This window comes from Micropterus salmoides, unplaced genomic scaffold (genome assembly GCF_014851395.1).
Source record: "Micropterus salmoides isolate LMB-PRFRI ecotype aquatic unplaced genomic scaffold, ASM1485139v1 Ms_hic_scaffold_9, whole genome shotgun sequence".
Classification (NCBI taxonomy): domain Eukaryota; kingdom Metazoa; phylum Chordata; class Actinopteri; order Centrarchiformes; family Centrarchidae; genus Micropterus; species Micropterus salmoides.
The window spans coordinates 20,423,913-20,442,677 of NW_024044681.1; the positions used below are offsets into that span (position 1 = coordinate 20,423,913).

Sequence of the window (18,765 nt, forward strand, 5' to 3'; positions counted from 1 at the left end):
TGTAGTCCTGTTTGTTTTTTGTGTATGTAGTCAGAGTAATGTAAAACCAAATTCCTCGAATGTGTACACATACCTAGCGATAAAAGGCGATTCTGGTTACATGAACTAGCCTATTGTGTGGTCAGAAACACTGCCAACCACAAATGGAAACGGACATTTTCTTCAAAGATGGACTCCAGTCATACAAAATCTGAAAGTCTGAACTTTAACTTGTGTGTTAGCCTATGCTTTGGGGGAGAAAGGACAAAGAATGAAAAGCCCTCTGTCAAGGAATGTTTAACAATGTTTGATGCTTGGTGTTACTGTCACTGAACTAAAAAAAAGAACAGAAAACAAATTGTTGTCTCACTTTTTTAACCATAAGCTTGTTGTTAGTCTTTAGGGGAGCGGGGTCTCCCCTAGCCCCCCATTTTGCAATCACTTGTAACCGGATCACTCACGACAAATTTGTGTGCTAAAGTGAACAGCTTCCTCAAACAAAATGTCCGAGCCCAGCGTGGTTACCTAAAGGCAGCACGAGAACACGTGTTGGAGCCTTCTGGAAACCGACTCTCCTTTCGAGAGCGGCCGAGCCCGAGCATTGCGGACTCCCTACCGGCGGTACTTTTTTACGTTTACTTCGCTGGTCGTGCTGCTTCGCCATGTCTGCCGTGAAAGCTCTGAACCCAAAAGCAGAGGTGGCCAGGGCCCAGGCCGCCTTGGCGGTGAACATCAGTGCCGCCCGGGGACTTCAAGATGTGCTGAAAAGTAACCTGGGACCGAAGGGGACCATGAAAATGTGAGTGCAGCTGGAGCCCTTTGTGCAGCACGCGTGCTAAGCTAACGTTGCTAAGTAGCTTACATTAGCTGTAATTCACCGGTGCGCAGGAAGCATTTAACTATAGTCATTCCTCCGGCACTTCTTTGTGCATTTATGTGATAGTTTGAAAGCATCCCACGTGTACTAACGACCAACCTCCGGCACAAAACATTAATTAAATCACAAATTAGGCCTCCGCTTGTTTAACGGTAACGGATTTCTCCCGGCGCACGTTGCCCTGCCCAGTCATCGTATGACAACCACCAAGCTAACGGTAGCATGCTAGCATCAGCAGAGTAGCAGATTAACGTTACTCTAACGGTAAAACAGTTACAGTCAAGGCTCTGGATCACAACGGTGCTGCTTTGTCTTCAACTAGTGGAACTAATGAGCGGGTTAATGACTTTGCCACCGGTAACCGTGTTAACGTTAGTTATTGAGCTGCGCCAGAATGATTATTTCAGGAAGTTAAGCAGACCGCAAACCGTAACGTTAGGATTTATGACAGTTAGTGAGCACACTGGACACGGCACGGTTGAAAACTCTTGACTTTCTTTGACAAACTGTTGACCAACACTGTAACGTTACAAGCCGGCAGTATGTTGTATTGGACCAGCTTCTCATTAACCCTCTCCTGCCTGTTTGGGTCTGCAGGCTGGTGTCTGGCGCAGGAGACATAAAGCTGACCAAAGATGGAAACGTCTTGTTACACGAGATGGTAAGGAAGTGCTGAGCTGTTCTACGGTACTGTTTTCTGTCCATTTGTCTTATTGTACTGAGTTCTTCATTGTTAAAGAGTGACCACACCCTTATGTGGTGCCATGAAACAATAATAAACTGTTAAATTATGCTTAACTATCTAATACTGATTTATATGTCTCGAAGTATTGAATGCTGGTGTTGAATACCTGGACAGTTTTTATTTGCTTAATAAAACACTGAAATCACAATTTTGCCAATCTTCTATAAGTCTCTGTATAAGCTAAGTTCTGTTTTGCTGCTTGTGTTTGGAGAACATTTATTATTTGAGGAATTTGGCTTTTTTCTTTAATGAGGAGTTTTTGTAGAACATATTTATTTGTCAAAATAAGGTATAAAATTATAATTTTTCTACCAAGTAGAGCGCAACACCACACATTTATTACAGAACATTAGGGCTGGGTGATATGGCCATAAATATTATCACGATAAATTTTATGTCATTCAATAGCAATGTTTGAGGAAAATTATATCGTAATGATCGTTATTGATTTATTGCCCAGCCCTACAAGATATATTGGTGAAGGAAATATAAATGTTACATCCTCAGTCTTTAAGTAATTTGCATAACATTCATTTTTTTTGTGTTGCACTTCTCAAATTGTTTTGTCTACTTGTTCCTTCTCAGCAAATTCAGCACCCGACAGCGTCGCTCATTGCGAAGGTTGCGACAGCGCAGGATGACATCACAGGAGACGGAACCACGTCCAACGTCCTCATCATCGGTGAACTGCTAAAGCAGGCAGACCTCTACGTGTCGGAGGTGAGATTTACAGGCTTGTTTCGTTATCCACACAGAATGTACACCAACTGTTCACGTAATTTTATTAATGTAGTGGATATTTTGTTTGTTTTAACCTAATTAGGCATGTGAATCTGTTTAGAATACCTGTTGATTTGTAGATACTGGAACTGGATGTAACTCCCTTTGATTTCCTGCTGTAGGGTCTTCATCCAAGAATTATCGCCGAGGGGTTTGAGGCGGCGAAAGAGAAAGCCTTGGCTGCTCTGGAGGAGTTGAAAGTGACTCGGGAAATGGACAGAGAGACCCTCATCAATGTGGCACGCACCTCCCTCAGGACCAAGGTCCACACAGAGCTGGCAGACCTGCTCACTGAGGTGAGACACGAGGGAATGCAACACAGAATGTGCAGAGCTCTGAGGGTCAGCTGCTGACAAACGGCACCAAATAATGAACAACGTCTTGGTTATTGTTGTTCCTCCCTTTTGTCTGCAAAATGACAAATAATGGCAAATGTCCCTGATATGTTACCATAGTATTGTCTTTTGCTTTAATGGTTACCAGTAGGGATAGGCAACAATATCGCAATCTATTTAATTCACCCACAATCAAAATTTTCTAAATCAAATTTTTTTTTTCAATTTTGAATTGCCCTGCAGACTTTAGCCAGACTTGAAGTAACCTATGAGTTTCTCTATTTGCTCCATTTAAAATACAACTATGCATTAAAGATATTAAACAGGTTTCTCTACGATTCACCTGTAAAGTAGGTCGTGGGCGCTGTAGATCTCAATCTAAAATCATTTTCAACACTGATTGATATTTCTATCAAGGGACTAATGACTTTTAGCACTATACATCTGGTCATGGATTTTTTTTTTTACCCATTATAAATTGGGGTATGGCAGTGAGCTAATTATTTTCTGTCAGAATGTCTTCAGTGGTTGATGTGATACATTTGTCTGCAGGCTGTAGTAGATGCGGTGTTGGCGATCGCTAAACCCAATGAGCCCATCGACCTGTACATGGTGGAAATTATGGAGATGAAGCATAAGACCGACTGCGATACACAGTGAGTATTCGTCCTTTTACTGATAGTTACTGATGGTGCAGGGTTGTATAGGGGTCCCAGATATCTAAGGGTTCCTGCTTTTCTTTTCTTTTGTCTTAGGCTGATCAGAGGCTTGGTGTTGGACCATGGTGCCCGACACCCAGATATGAAAAAGAGGGTGGAGGATGCCTACGTGCTGACCTGCAACGTCTCTTTGGAGTACGAAAAGACGGAGGTCAACTCTGGGTTCTTCTACAAGAGTGCAGGTGAGAGGGAGAAGCTTGTGGCTGCAGAAAGAAAGTTCATCGAGGACCGAGTGCAGAAGATTATCGCCCTGAAGAACAAAGTCTGTCCGAACGGGGAGAAGGGTTTTGTCGTCATTAACCAGAAGGTATGCTTGAGGAGGATTCATGTAGTGTTGGTATCTGCCTAACTGCAGGGCACTTGTATGCTTACTCATTTACAGTTACTTTTCCACAAGTGCACAGTGAACACCCAAGGATGCTAACGTAGCTCCCCCTGGTCTCTTGTATCTGTGCTACAGTAAATCTGATCTGTACCTCTGCATTAGGAGAGTCCATTTCTCCCCTACATGTATTCAACGGATCAGAATAAATAAGACGTCACAAACTGACAAAAATACACAGTGAATTATTTCTTGAACTGATTTTAAGTTGAAGTTTCATGTTTTCTCTGTGTTGTGTAGGGTATTGATCCTTTCTCCCTAGATGCTCTTGCCAAGGAAGGTATTGTAGCCCTGCGCAGGGCAAAGAGGAGGAATATGGAAAGGTAAGAAAGTAACAACTTTTCTCTGGTATAAAATATAAGTGACCATTTCTGTCCAGTAAAAGTTTTGTAGTTGCTGTGTTTTTTGAGCAAGCACCTGTGTAAAAACAGAATTAGCTGCAGAAGGAAAAAAATTAGGCAAATGGTGAGATGTGAAAATGAATATTGAAATTAAAATTCCATTAATTTAAAATAAAAGCATAACATAAAACCAGCTTATATATTATTGTATGCTGATGGTAACTAACGACACTATCAGCCATTTCTTATTACCGTCATTATCAGGACGGTCTGTTGTTTTCAAAGAGCACCATGAACGCATCACAGTGCTTGCTTATCCAAAAGGCAGTGCCCTTCAGCCTTCAGAGGCAGAGCAGCCGCAGCAGACGAACCAGGCTCTGGTCTGAATGTCGTGTGAATAAACCCCACATGTCAAATGTCTTTGGATCCACTCAGCCAGAGTTGGAACAACATTTGGTCTCATTTGCACAGCGAACACCCAGGGACGCTAACATGGCTCTCCCTGTTCTCTTACGTATGTGCTACAGTGACACTGGTCTTTTCCTCTGCATTAGGAGAGTTTTAGTCTCGCCTACATGTATTCAGCTGATCAGAACAAACTCCCCCTAAATGTTTTTAACCAGTGTTCCTACCTCATTGAGCCGAAGCAGTTACACTTCCTGAGGATGTTTTCATATTTGTCTCTTAAGGTGTTGTCTAGCTGTAGCTGCTTAATGCTAGTATCAGTTGTTGACCTACTGAAGTGTGACTGGTTTGTGAGCGCCAAATTGTAACTTAACACTAAGCAAGAAACAAACATTATGATTGACATCGAGGAAACTCGCCGGTTAATATTGTTTTCCTTTTCATGGGTCGGGGAAAGGTTTCAGTTCAGTTTGACCGATGAGATCTACATTTTTAGTACGGATACCTAAAATTTCAAAAGAGATGGAGTACACTCGTTGAGATAATTACCCCGACTGTCCTATATTTTGTAGTATGCAGCTCACTGTTTAGTGACGCTTAGGTTTGATAAAACATAGCGTGGAGTAATTTTGCTATATTTTGGCTTTAAGAGTAGTAGTTCAGGAAAGTTTGAATATTACGGTAATAAAGGAGCATGATATTTTATCTACGGCATAAACATTTATACCAGCACATTTCCTAAATGTTGCCAAATTTGGAAACGGTACATTATTGCTTTATCATCAATACAATCAGGCATTCACTTCAGTGTCCTATTTGTTATTATTGGAGAGGTGTTACCATATTTATCTCTACCCTTCTTTGTCAAATTAGCACATTTCTCTTAATTTGTGAAAATCAAAGTGTATATTAAAAGTTTTGTTTCAGTCCATCAATCAAAAATAAAAATTATTTAAAAACGAGCGTTGAGAAATCCACTGAAGGCAGAGATGCAGTACCTTCATTAGACTGAGGGAGCGAGCCAGCTTTGTTCTCTTCTACCAGGACAGGGACACACTTGCTGTCCACAGCTGCTCTTGTTTGGGAGACTGTGGGAGACCCTGCTGCATGATGTTTTTCCATCATAAATCACATCAAAGAGCTGAATAATACATTGTGCTGTCCCCTTGGCAGGCTCACCCTCGCATGCGGTGGCATTGCCATGAATTCCGTTGATGACCTCAACCCTGATTGCTTGGGAGCTGCTGGGTTGGTTTATGAACACACACTAGTGAGTATTTGTCTAGATGTATCTGGGTGTATTCCTTCATTTTTATTCCAGTGTGAAAATCTAATGTGCAATCTTAGAGTTCCTGGAGCTTTTTGCATTTAATTCTATTTTAAGATGTGGAGGCGAAGTTGTTTATTGCCCTCGGTCCTATTTGCAGGGAGAGGAGAAGTACACATTCATTGAGAAGTGTGGAAACCCTCGCTCAGTCACACTGCTGGTGAAAGGACCCAACAAACACACCCTCACACAGATCAAAGATGCCGTAAGAGATGGTTTGAGGGCAGTCAAGAATGCCATTGAAGATGGTAAGACAAAAGTAATCTAACATTTTGTCCGTTGTCTTTTTCTATTTCTATTTACACTTGCTGTTTCTAGAAAATGTCAAGTTTTCTTAAAGTTACATTCATAGCTCTTTTGTAGGTAGGTTTTCCAGTCTAAAGCTTCTGTAATGCCTTTCAGACTTGGTCATCCAAATGTTATATGGATAAAAACATGTCAAAGGTCATTGAATCCACTCCCATCAATTTCATTACCAGACTTTGACGTTCCACAAACTATCCTTCAGGGCTCATTAGCTCCGGTCATTTCTCTTTATTTTACTCATCTTGATTCTGATTTTATTGTAAAACCAAGAACTGAAATTGTGGTCAATTTATCTGTTTCTTTTGTAAAATGCCGTTGGTCTTGTTTGCACAGCGAACACCCAGGGATGCTAACATGGCTCTCCCTGTACACTCATGTCTGTGCTACAGTGACTCTGGTCTTTTCCTCTGCATTAGGAGAGTTTTAGTCTCTCCTACATGTATTCAGCTGATCAGAACAAACTCCAACCCCAAAATGTTTTTTTAACCAGTGAATCACATTGTTCTTGCCTTTATTGAGCTGATGCAGTTAAACATTTCTCAGTTATACTGTTCAGAGCATCTATTTTTTATCTTTGTGTCTTCAGGCAGTGTCGTGTCCGGCGCAGGTGCGTTCGAGGTGGCTGTGGCAGATGCTCTGGTAAAACACAAGCCCAATGTGAAAGGCAGAGCCCAGCTGGGAGTGCAGGCTTTTGCAGATGCTCTACTAATCATCCCCAAGGTGAGGGATTTATACTCCCACCCCAGGCTTTCAGTGTTTCTTTACCTTAAACTCTTGCTTCAGTATTGTAATACTGATAATGTATCTGGTGTTCTTATTCAAGTTTATCATTAGACAGGGAAAAACTGTAAAACTCATGTTATCCCTTTGCATTCATTCTGTACCCGCCTTTTGTTGATTTTATTTATGTATTTTCCTTTTGTAGGTTTTGGCCCAGAACTCTGGCTATGACCCTCAGGAGACCCTGCTGAAGCTGCAGACGGAGTATAAAGAGTCTGGTCAGCTAGTTGGAGTGGACCTAAGCACAGGTCAGAACCGCAGCACACTGTTAATAGATTATGCTACGCTAGATTTCAAGACATACAATACATCAGTGTTGGTTTTTGTTTTTAAAATGCAGCAATCAGTAATATAAGACTAGTAACTTAATGGATTTAAGTACTTCTGTTCATTTTAAATTGAGGTCAAACCGTAATTAAGTACAGAGAACTTGGGCCTTTTGACTCACAGAGCCTTATGTACATGCTTGCTGATAGAAAAATGTAAAGTAGCAATAAACTGGAACAAGGCTGGACTATCAGAACATTTGCACAGTGAAGATTTTTGTAGTAAAGCATTTACCTCAGTGTTCCCCTCATTAACCATATGTGATACAAATGCTTCCACTCCAGTTTTTGCTGTTTGATTTGTGATGTAATAGTTTTTTTACCACTCAAATACCCGGTTGGGTAATAATGCACTGCTATCACAAGCCTGTTTTTTACTTGAATCCTGTTGTTTTTTTAGGAGAACCCATGGTGGCAGGAGAAGCAGGTGTATGGGATAATTACAGCGTAAAGAAACAGCTTCTCCATTCATGGTGAGATTACGCATTTCTGAACTGTACTAGACCAGTTTAATTTTTGAAGTTATCCTGATGCATTGTCTCATCAATCTCCTATCTGGGTCTGTTGTACCTTTACAGCACGGTGATCGCCAGCAACATCTTGTTGGTGGATGAGATCATGCGAGCTGGAATGTCTTCTCTCAAAGGTTAAAATGTCAAGTGAAGAAGCTGCAGCTGTTATTGTACTCACAGGGATAGTTATTTACCTGGCAGTCCACGTGTTCCCGCTCCTGGAATTCTGAAGCACCCCGGTCTGATGGACAGCCTGCTATAAACACCACTGCATCCATCACAGCGTCTGTTAGAAACCGTTGTCTTGCTAGTCATGGTTTTCTTTTTCATGGATTTGTCAATGCCTCCCTCTGATTGGTTTATTTATGAGATTTTGTTAAAAGCACTGACCTCTGCCACTCAGTTTTGTTTCTACCGATTAAAGGTTTTCATGGCTCTTGAAAGATTTGGTTGCTTTTTGTCTTTGTTCAACCTCAAATATTTTTTTTCTACTTAAAAGTGTGAATGAATATTATGAATCACATCTGGACCAAGCAATTACAGTGAGGAAAATAAGTATTTGAACACCCTGCTATCTTGCAAGTTCTCCCACGTAGAAATCACGCAGGGTCTGAAATTGTCATCGTAGGTGCATGTCCACTGTGAGAGACATAATCTAAAACAAAAATAATCCAGAAATCACAATGTATGATTTAACTTTATTTGTATGATACAGCTGCAAATAAGTATTTGAACACCTGAGAAAATCAATGTTAATATTTGGTACAGTAGCCTTTGTTTGCAATTACAGAGGTCAAACGTTTCCTGTAGTTTTTCACCAGGTTTGCACACACTGCAGGAGGGATTTTGGCCCACTCCTCCACACAGATCTTCTCTAGATCAGTCAGGTTTCTGGGCTGTCGCTGAGAAACATGGAGTTTGAGCTCCCTCCAAAGATTCTCTATTGGGTTTAGGTCTGGAGACTGGCTAGGCCACGCCAGAACCTTGATATGCTTCTTACAGAGCCACTCCTTGGTTATCCTGGCTGTGTGCTTCGGGTCATTGTCATGTTGGAAGACCCAGCCTCGACCCATCTTCAATGCTCTAACTGAGGGAAGGAGGTTGTTCCCCAAAATCTCGCAATACATGGCCCCGGTCATCCTCTCCTTAATACAGTGCAGTCGCCCTGTCCCATGTGCAGAAAAACACCCCCAAAGCATGATGATACCACCCCCATGCTTCACAGTAGGGATGGTGTTCTTGGGATGGTGCTCATCATTCTTCTTCTTCCAAACACGGTTAGTGGAATTATGACCAAAGTTCTATTTTGGTCTCATCTGACCACATGACTTTCTCCCATGACTCCTCTGGATCATCCAAATGGTCGTTGGCAAACTGAAGACGGGCCTTGACATGTGCTGGTTTAAGCAGGGGAACCTTCCGTGCCATGCGTGATTTCAAACCATGACGTTTTAGTGTATTACCAACAGTAACCTTGGAAACGGTGGTCCCAGCTCTTTTCAGGTCATTGACCAGCTCCTCCCGTGTAGTTCTGGGCTGATTTCTCACCTTTCTTAGGATCATTGAGACCCCACGAGGTGAGATCTTGCATGGAGCCCCAGTCCGAGGGAGATTGACAGTCATGTTTAGCTTCTTCCATTTTCTCATGATTGCTCCAACAGTGGACCTTTTTTCACCAAGCTGCTTGGCAATTTCCCCGTAGCCCTTTCCAGCCTTGTGGAGGTGTGCAATTTTGTCTCTAGTGTCTTTGGTCTTGGCCATGTTAGTAGTTGGATTCTTACTGATTGTATGGGGTGGACAGGCGTCTTTATGCAGCTAACGACCTCAAACAGGTGCATCTAATTTAGGATAATAAATGGGGTGGAGGTGGACATTTTGAAGGCAGACAGGTCTTTGAGAGTCAGAATTCTAGCTGATAGACAGGTCTTCAAATACTTATTTGCAGCTTAATCATACAAATAAATAGTTAAAAAATCATACATTGTGATTTCTGGATTTGTTTTTTTTTAGATTATGTCTCTCACAGTGGACATGCACCTACGATGACAATTTCAGACCCCTCCATGATTTCTGAGTGGGAGAACTTGCAAAATAGCAGGGTGTTCAAATACTTATTTTCCTCACTGTAAAACAGTAACGCACAACCGGTTGGAATGTAACATCTTGTGTTTCGGTTTTCTGCATCTTTTATGTAACTACAGTTCAAAATTAAGTACTGTACTTTTTACACTAGTTAAAACAAGCAATTGTTACTTTACAGATACAAAATTTAAATCTAAATTTGATGACAAAATTTTGATTTGTAGAGGATAAAAATATTTCCTCTACCACTGCACATAACATTAAGTATATGAAGCAATCACTGCTGTATTCTAGATAGCTTCAAGAATATTCCTGAATTGGGGATACTGTTGTTTTTTAATTTGTTTTTTTTTGAGCAAGCACCTGTGTAAAAACAGAATTTGCTGCAGTCTTTACTAGAAAGAAACAAATTAGGTAAATGGTGAGATGTGGAAATGAATATTGAAATTAAAATTCCATTAATTTAAAATAAAAGCATAACATAAAACCAGCTTATATATTATTGTATGCTGATGGTAACTATGTATGTATAGTATGCATATTTAACCTGTAACAAACCTTTTTTGTTACAGTTCAACTACCAAGTAGGTAAGTTTGACTGCAGCTTCATTCTTTGAGGTTTTTTTGTTTTTCAAATGAATCATGGATATGATTTATTTTAGATTGTGGTGATTCAACAAAACAAGCAATTTTATGTGCTTTAATATAGTGAAAAATTGTCATATAGTGCACCTTCATACAGAATACAAAAATACATAAAAATGAATTAACGCATGAGTTTAAGTTTCAAATGAAGCGGAACCTTTCAGTAAACACGGTACCTGTTTATCATTGAACCCATTTCCGGTGCGACGGTGACATGTGTCCGATAGAGAACCGACAAAAATGTAATCGAGTTTCTGCTACTCGTTAACTCTTAAACTTGTATTTGTTTTGACATAAATAGACGGAATGTCAAATTAATGTCGGCTAAAACGAACTTGTCCAAAATGGTGTCGTGGATATCTGCTTTGTTTTTACTGTCAGTGGCGGGTAAGAGCTCACCTTTTAACAAACAAAGACTTCAAAATATAAATAATATGAATCGACATGACATGTTTCCTCCTGGCACACAGCAGCAGATGAAATGATAAATATACCCGGAGGAAAGATGTTAATGGGAACCAGTGCAGCTGATGGAAGAGATGGAGAGTCCCCCACCAGGGAGGTTGACCTGCAACCTTTTAAAATGGACAAATATCCTGTAACAAATGCCGATTTCAGGTAATGAAGCTTAAAACGCGATATTAGGGTGTTTGATAATTAGTTAAAAATAATATAATAAAGCTCTGACTTAGTCTTTGTTCACCACAGAGACTTTGTGAGAGCACAGAAGTACAAAACAGAAGCCGAGACGTTTGGTTGGAGTTTTGTGTTTCAAGACTTTGTGTCAGAAGAGCTGAAGGGCAAAGTCACACAGAGAATTGAGGTACTGAGATGTTGTTTAATTAATCATTAAATGATTTATCAAGGGAAAAAGCCAAACATTCCCTGTTAGCTAATTATCAAATGTAAAAATGTGTTGCTGTTCTGTGTTTACATTATTCTAATGTCATTTCTTTGCGTTTTGAGCTGGTGGTCACACAGTAAAAAATACAATAATAGTAATAATAATGATCACCATGGGTGCTTTCACCATTTTCTTTTGAGATTTTATTTGCTAAACAATTAATTCATTATTCACTAAATAAATAGATCAGCCAATAATGAAAACAAAGTCATTAGTTGGCGCTCACAGGCTAAAGATTTGGGTGTGTGTTACACATATGCAAAGCAGTTAGCATTTGCAAGGCTGTCCTGTGACTCATTTTCTCATCTTTCCCGTCCAGTCTGCTCCTTGGTGGCTGCCTATAGAGCGGGTGTTTTGGAGACAGGTGAGGTCACAAGTTTTACAGTTGAATCTTTTCCATTATTCAAATCAAGGGCAACTGGACTTGGTTGAAGATACTTGAGTGACTTTTCATCTCTCATCTCTCAGTACGAACTAAAAACTAAAAACTTCCTTGGATAACTTTGACATGTATGACTGAGAATCTTCATAGACATCTTCTCCATTGTGTTTTAATTTTCTTTTGCCTTTCACTTCTTTTGCTCTCTACTGTTCAGCCTGCAGGACCTGGTTCTGGCATTCGGGAGCGTCTGAGCTTCCCGGTGGTTCAGGTGAGCTGGAATGATGCTCAGGCCTTCTGCCTGTGGAAGGGCAAGAGACTGCTTACTGAGGAAGAGTGGGAGTGGGCTGCTCGAGGGGGGCTGCAAGGTATGCAGTTTATACACTGAAAGCATATATGTGTGTGTGTATGTGTATGTATATGTGTATATATATATATATATATATATATATACACATATACTGCTCAAAAAAATAAAGGGAACACTTAAACAACACAATGTAACTCCAAGACAGTCACACTCCTGTGAAATCAAACTGTCCACTGAGGAAGCAACACTGATGGACAATCAATTTCACATGCTGTTGTGCAAATGGAATAGACGACAGGTGGAAATAATAGGCAATTAGCAAGACACCCCCAATAAAGGAGTGGTTCTGCAGGTGGTGACCACAGGCCACTTCTCAGTTCCTATGCTTCCTGGCTGATGTTTTGGTCACTTGTGAATGCTGCCGGTGCTTTCACTCTAGTGGTAACATGAGACGGAGTCTACAACCCACACAAGTGGCTCAGATAGTGCAGCTCATCCAGGATGGCACATCAATGCGAGCTGTGGCAAGAAGGTTTGCTGAGTCTGTCAGCGAGCATGGAGGCGCTACCAGGAGACAGGCCAGTACATCAGGAGACGTGGAGGAGGCAACAACCCAGCACCAGGACCGCTACCTCCGCCTTTGTGCAAGGACGAGCAGGAGGAGCACTGCCAGAGCCCTGCAAAATGACCTCCAGCAGGCCACAAATGTGCATGTGTCTGCTCAAATGGTCAGAAACAGACTCCATGAGGGTGGTACGAGGGCCCGATGTTCACAGGTGGGGGTTGTGCTTACAGCCCAACACCGTGCAGGACGTTTGGCATTTGCCAGAGAACACCGAGATTGGCAAATTCGCCACTGGCGCCCTGTGCTCTTCACAGATGAAAGCAGGTTCACACTGAGCACATGTGACAGACGTGACAGAGTCTGGAGACGCCGTGGAGAACATTCTGCTGCCCGCAACATCCTCCAGCATGACCGGTTTGGCGGTGGGTCAGTAATGGTGTGGGGTGGCATTTCTTTGGGGGGCCGCACAGCCCTCCATGTGCTCGCCAGAGGTAGCCTGACTGCCATTAGGTACGAGATGAGATCCTCAGACCCCTTGTGAGACCATATGCTGGTGCGGTTGGCCCTGGGTTCCTCCTAATGCAAGACAATGCTAGACCTCATGTGGCTGGAGTGTGTCAGCAGTTCCTGCAAGAGGAAGGCATTGATGCTATGGACTGGCCCGCCCGTTCTCCAGACCTGAATCCAATTGAGCACATCTGGGACATCATGTCTCGCTCCATCCACCAACGCCACGTTGCACCACAGACTGTCCGGGAGTTGGCGGATGCTTTAGTCCAGGCCTGGGAGGAGATCCCTCAGGAGACCATCCGCCACCTCATCAGGAGCATGCCCAGGCGTTGTAGGGAGGTCAAACAGGCACATGGAGGCCACACACACTACTGAGCCTCATTTTGACTTGTTTTAAGGACATTACATCAAAGTTGGATCGGCCTGTAGTGTGGTTTTCCACTTTGATTTTGAGTGTGACTCCAAATCCAGACCTTCATGGGTTGATAAATTTGATTTCCATTGATAATTTTTGTGTGATTTTGTTGTCAGCACATTCAACTATGTAAAGAACAGAGTGTTTACTGAGATTATTTCATTCATTCAGATCTAGAATGTGTTATTTTAGTGTTCCCTTTATTTTTTGAGTGTATATACTGTGACTTGACTGACATTAATTAAACAGAGTTAGAACCGTAGACTGTTAGGACAATGATTTTATTTTAGATTTGAGTCAAAGAAGAAAGGGAGCAGGGTTACTTTTCATCTTGTCTTGTGTACCCAGGTCGGACTTATCCGTGGGGAAACAAGTTCCAGACCAACAGAACCAACCTGTGGCAGGTGAGCCTGCAACAAAAATATGCCTACTGCAGTAGCATGAACACAGTGTATATATAGTCCTTATATGATGCTGTGACTGGGGATTCACTTATGTTTATTTTACTGACATGAAATTATAGTTTTCCACTAATTTCTGCAGATAATGATTTTACTTTCTTTGGCTAAATATTAGAGCCCGATATGAGCCAACTGCAGATATGTCGATATTGGTGTTTATAACATCTGATAAATAACAATTTAAAAAGTTATTCTTCAGTCATGTGATGAGTGTTGTTGTTGCATAGTTTGTCCACCAAAGGGCACTCTGCAACTCCGGTGTTGGCAGCAAGTGTTTGGAAATGCCACAAATCCACCATAAAACACAGAAGCATGAGATGACATAATCGGCTTCATTTTTGTTAAAATTACTACTTATAACAATAAAATAAGTTTATTTTTAAACTGCATTATGTCATGTTATCTTGGTGAGGTCTCATAACTACACATAACGAATGTTAATAATAATAATCTTTGTTTATATTTTGTTTCTGAAAAGAACAAAACAAAAACTATTAGTTGACATATCGGAATATCGAATTTTAAAATCCTTAAATATCAAAATCGGTATCGGCCTTAAGAATCCCATATCGGTCGTGCTCTACTAAATATGCAAAATTGTGTGCAAAAATATTTAAACTTTATAAGACCTACATATCTAAAGGTAAATTATGTGGTAGCTGTGATAAGTCTGGGAAAACTTTGAGAGACTCACTCACTCACTCACTGGCCACTTTATTAGTTACACCTTGCTAGTACCAGGTTGGACCACCTTTTGCCTTCAGAACTGCCTTAATTCTTCGTGGTACTTTCAACAAGGAAACATTCCTTAGAGACTTTGCTCTATATTGACATGGTAGCATCACGCAATTGCTGCAGATATGTCGGCTGCACATCCATTGATGTGAATCTCCCGTTCCACCACATCCCAAAGGTTCTCTTTTGGATTGAGATCTGGTGACTGTGGAGGCCATGGGAGTTCAGTGAACTCATTGTCATGTTCAAGACACCAGTTTGAGAAGATTTGAGCTTTGTGACATGGTGCATTATCCTGCTTGAAGTAGACATCAGAAGATGTCATAAAGATCATAAAAGTCACGTTTAAATGAGGCTCACTTGGTACTGAGGGGCCCAAAGTGTGCCAAGAAAATATCCCTTACACCATTACACCACCATCAGCAGCCTGAACCGTTGATACAAGGCAGGGTGAATTCATGCTTTCATGCCAAATTCTGACCCTACCATCTGAATGTCGCAGCTGAAATCGAAACTCATCTGACCAGGCAATGTTTTTCCAATCTTCCATTGCCTAGTTTTGGTGAGCCTGTGTGAACTGTAGCCTCAGTTTCCTATTCTTAGCTGACAGGAGTGGCACCCGGTGTTGTCTTCTGCTGCTGTTTCAAGGTTCGACGTGTTGTGCGTTCAGAGATGGTATTATTTGAGTTACTGAAAGTTACCTTTCTGTCATCTTTAACCAGTCTGCCCATTCTCCTCTGACATCAACACAGGCATTTTCGTCCACACAACTGCCGCTGTCTTTTTCGGTCCGTTCTCTGTAAACCCTAGAGATGGTTGTGCATTAAAATTCCAGTAGATCGGCAGTTTCTGAAATACTCAGACCAGCCCGTCTCAAACCAACAACAGTGCCACTTTCAAAGTCACTTAAATCCCCTTTCTTCCCCATTCTGATACTCGGTTTGAACTTCAGCAAGTTGTCTTGAGGTCTACATGCCTAAATGCATTGAGTTGCTGCCACGTGATTGGCTGATCAGCTATTTGTGTTAAAAAGCAATTGAACAGGTGTACCTAATAACGTGGCCGGTGAGTGTCTATATACAGTATGTATATTGTCAGTGAAATGTGAAAAACTTGCTTTGTAATAACTGATTGGTGTGTTTTCTGTATGTTTTAGGGAACATTTCCAGATGGCGACACTGCAGAGGATGGATACCATGGCATCTCTCCCGTCACAGCATTTCCTCCACAGAACAGTTATGGTAACTGTCTCTTAGTTAAAGTAAAACAAGAAAAGAAAACAACATTAATGAGATGATATAAGTTTAGAAGTCCTACATGCTAACAGAGGCGTCTTTAGTTGAAGTTTCAGAAATGTATTCAAACCAAAGAGTGCTGTGACAGTTTCAAATTCTCGTGTCTCTATTAGGAAACCCCTGTGATATTTTATAAATGTTGATTCTTGCTGTGTGCTTCTAAATATTATAAGAACGATGTTGATTATTCCTGAAGGACTATATGATATGATGGGAAATACATGGGAATGGACATCCACACCCTTTCCAGCAGCACGCCCAACGTATGTTCTGCGAGGTGCCTCCTGGATCGACACAGTGGACGGTTCAGCCAATCATAAGGCACGAATCACGACCAGGTGAGTTGTATTTTTTAAATGTTCAGACTCTGAGCCCACAGATTAACTGTGCCTGCAGTCCTGACTGACGATGGTTCTTATTCTGTGTTCTGCAGGATGGGCAACACTCCTGACTCTGCCTCTGATAACCTGGGATTCAGGTGTGCTGCCAGCGATGAACAGAAACAAGGGAAGAAAAAAGACACAACAGAGCTGTAGCAACAAACAGGAAATCAAAAATAGTGAAGGACAATAATGTTCATCTGAAGGACAAGAAAAAAAGCAAGGGACCAGTTAAATATTAATGACTAACAATAAATATTAATGAATGATGACGGTGACAGGAAGATGACACTGTAGAAACAAACTGTATTTCTCCCGTGGAGAACTTTAAATTTAATTTTTTAAAGAATTTGATTAAGAATAAATACTAGCATACTAATACCTAACATTCAAGTAATAAATCATTTTTTAAAAAAGTTCCTTGTTACTGTTTTTCCTTAACGTAAGTGCACACCCTGAAACAAGTCTCATACTGATCATTTTTTCACAAGCATGACAGAAGAGACTTGTTGGAATGTCTCATTGTCTAAATTCACTGACTGAAGAAAAAGGACACTCTCTCAGTATTAGTAGTCTTCCTTCTACACGCTGGGATCTGTCTTTTGTAAGTGTTTTTATGTGACCAGTGAGTAAATTGGTCCTTTGGTTTAGTCACAGCCTGCTAATCCTGTCTTTGCCTTTTGGTTTACTTACTCATCACGAGTGGCTGGCTGAGTGGTTCTTTTGGATCAGAAAAGAAGTTTTTATCAGAACTGCAGTTTTGTTTGAATCAAGTTACTATATAAACCAAGCCTCGCTTCTGATCTCCAGAAGCTATCACGTCCCTTTGACCCTGCTCACTGGTTAGTCAGAGCTGGCAGTTTTATTTTTGTAACATACAGTATGTGGACAGTGTTGGAATTTTTAAATAGGCCTGCTGGAAACTTAACATGTAGTTTTAGAAAAATGCAAATTATGCAAAGCTACTTTTTTCTTACGTTGTAACTTACATCCCCACAGTTTCACTGAGCACCTCCACAGCACACTTTTGAAACCAATGCAGTGTTTCCCCTGAAATGCAGAAAGTAGGTGTTATGAAGTGAACCATAATCGCTTTCTGGTGTAGAGTTTACTGTAGCTTAGCATAAAGACTTGAAACAGGTGGGAACAGATAGCCTGGATCTGTCAAGCAAACAAAATACACCTACCAGCACCTGTAAAGTTCACAGATTAATATGATATTTCTGTTAAAAAAATAATCGATAAAATAATAATCCAACAGCACCTGATCTATAAATACTGGCACAGCATGTGCTCTAATGAGGTTTGACCTGTTTATAATAAAATGCAAGTTATTGGAGATGAGAATGAAGAACAGTTTTAATCTGAAGACTGGCTTCTGCCTGAATGGTCTTATTAAGCGGTGACTTCCTGCAAAGGAGTATGCCAAGTGTGCCGCACAAATAGTTTGGGACACATGTTCAGAGGCCATGTGTGAGGAGAACACGAGACTAAATCCACACAACCCTAAACCACATCCTGCTGCATCAAGAGAAAAAAAATAGGCCTATAATTAAAGTGAGTGTTTCATTACATGCCAGTGTGTACAGAGCCGAGTGAAAAACGTGACATGACTACTTAAAAACATTATGTGGCACTCCGAAATGAACAGGAAATGGGTTGTTTAATTGACAGTAAATGATAATTATTGATGATAATAAAATACCTAAAAATAATAACTTAAAGCTGCTTCTTGTAACACAAAGACATCGCCAAGTATTCAGTTATAAAATGGGACATTTCACTGACTCATCTCTGCTCATATATGTGGGATGTTTGTCACCAAAAATACCCTCTCAATTCATCTGCAAGGAATGACTACAACAGGTATTTTCCCCAGAGCAGTTTGTTTCCAACAATAAATCGGTGACTAGTTGAATGCCTGTGGTTCTGACTCTGGACAAGATTTTTTTTTTTGATCAAATAAGGAAAAAAGACTTAAGTTACAGCATCAAGACTGACAGTTGTGGGATGTAACTAGGCATGTTTGCTTACTTTTGCTTTTGCTTTATGAGAGTAAACCTTATACTTTCACCCCGCTGAGAGACAAATATTGTACTTTTTACTCCTCTACATTTGTCTGACAGCTTGAGTTACTTTTCAGATTACAATCGCCCTTCTTTCCTGCTGAAGCCTTTTATATCCAAATTTGATGATTTTGAATTTGAATGTTTCTGATAAACTGATGGATTAAGTTGTTCCTTTACATACTGAGAAATGTCTCCTTCTTA

General features: G+C 40.9%; 2 protein-coding genes and 2 non-coding genes across 5 annotated transcripts; all 4 read left to right on the forward strand.

Moving 5' to 3' along the window:
* The first annotated feature begins 542 nt into the window (after positions 1 to 542).
* On the forward strand, positions 543 to 8,257 carry cct6a (chaperonin containing TCP1, subunit 6A (zeta 1)). Its single transcript, XM_038708615.1, has 13 exons — positions 543 to 778; positions 1,454 to 1,517; positions 2,187 to 2,321; positions 2,504 to 2,677; positions 3,269 to 3,372; positions 3,472 to 3,742; positions 4,058 to 4,140; positions 5,737 to 5,833; positions 5,991 to 6,138; positions 6,783 to 6,916; positions 7,122 to 7,224; positions 7,703 to 7,775; positions 7,881 to 8,257. Exons 1-13 carry the CDS (start codon positions 642 to 644, stop codon positions 7,951 to 7,953), a joined length of 1,596 nt encoding a protein of 531 aa, XP_038564543.1. The 5' UTR covers positions 543 to 641; the 3' UTR covers positions 7,954 to 8,257.
* Positions 3,832 to 3,968, forward strand: LOC119896231. The gene has a single exon (XR_005443191.1). It is a non-coding gene; the product is annotated as a small nucleolar RNA SNORA22 (small nucleolar RNA).
* LOC119896232 lies at positions 6,522 to 6,658 on the forward strand. The gene has a single exon (XR_005443192.1). It is a non-coding gene; the product is annotated as a small nucleolar RNA SNORA22 (small nucleolar RNA).
* Positions 8,258 to 10,740: 2,483 nt separating the features above from the next.
* sumf2 (sulfatase modifying factor 2) lies at positions 10,741 to 16,911 on the forward strand. 2 transcript variants are annotated; one of them, XM_038708620.1, is made up of 9 exons: positions 10,741 to 10,928; positions 11,012 to 11,159; positions 11,250 to 11,364; positions 11,765 to 11,809; positions 12,042 to 12,192; positions 13,973 to 14,028; positions 15,977 to 16,061; positions 16,312 to 16,453; positions 16,549 to 16,911. In XM_038708620.1, exons 1-9 carry the CDS (start codon positions 10,859 to 10,861, stop codon positions 16,649 to 16,651), a joined length of 915 nt encoding a protein of 304 aa, XP_038564548.1. In that variant the 5' UTR covers positions 10,741 to 10,858; the 3' UTR covers positions 16,652 to 16,911. The 2 variants fall into 2 exon arrangements, with proteins under 2 accessions (XP_038564548.1, XP_038564549.1); XM_038708621.1 differs by having other exon boundaries at positions 11,015 to 11,159; positions 16,549 to 16,665.
* The last annotated feature ends 1,854 nt before the right edge of the window (positions 16,912 to 18,765 follow it).

What these genes read in the sequence shown, in the direction of transcription:
- cct6a (XM_038708615.1), top strand. Translation starts at nt 642, where the DNA reads ATGTCTGCCGTGAAAGCTCTGAACCCAAAAGCAGAGGTGGCCAGGGCC. An exon ending in TGGCAGACCTGCTCACTGAG is followed by an intron (nt 2,678 to 3,268) that starts GTGAGACACGAG and finishes ATTTGTCTGCAG; the next exon opens with GCTGTAGTAGATGCGGTGTT. An exon ending in TGGTTTATGAACACACACTA is followed by an intron (nt 5,834 to 5,990) that starts GTGAGTATTTGT and finishes TCCTATTTGCAG; the next exon opens with GGAGAGGAGAAGTACACATT.
- sumf2 (XM_038708620.1), top strand. Translation starts at nt 10,859, where the DNA reads ATGTCGGCTAAAACGAACTTGTCCAAAATGGTGTCGTGGATATCTGCT. An exon ending in ACAGAACCAACCTGTGGCAG is followed by an intron (nt 14,029 to 15,976) that starts GTGAGCCTGCAA and finishes TGTATGTTTTAG; the next exon opens with GGAACATTTCCAGATGGCGA. An exon ending in AAGGCACGAATCACGACCAG is followed by an intron (nt 16,454 to 16,548) that starts GTGAGTTGTATT and finishes TGTGTTCTGCAG; the next exon opens with GATGGGCAACACTCCTGACT.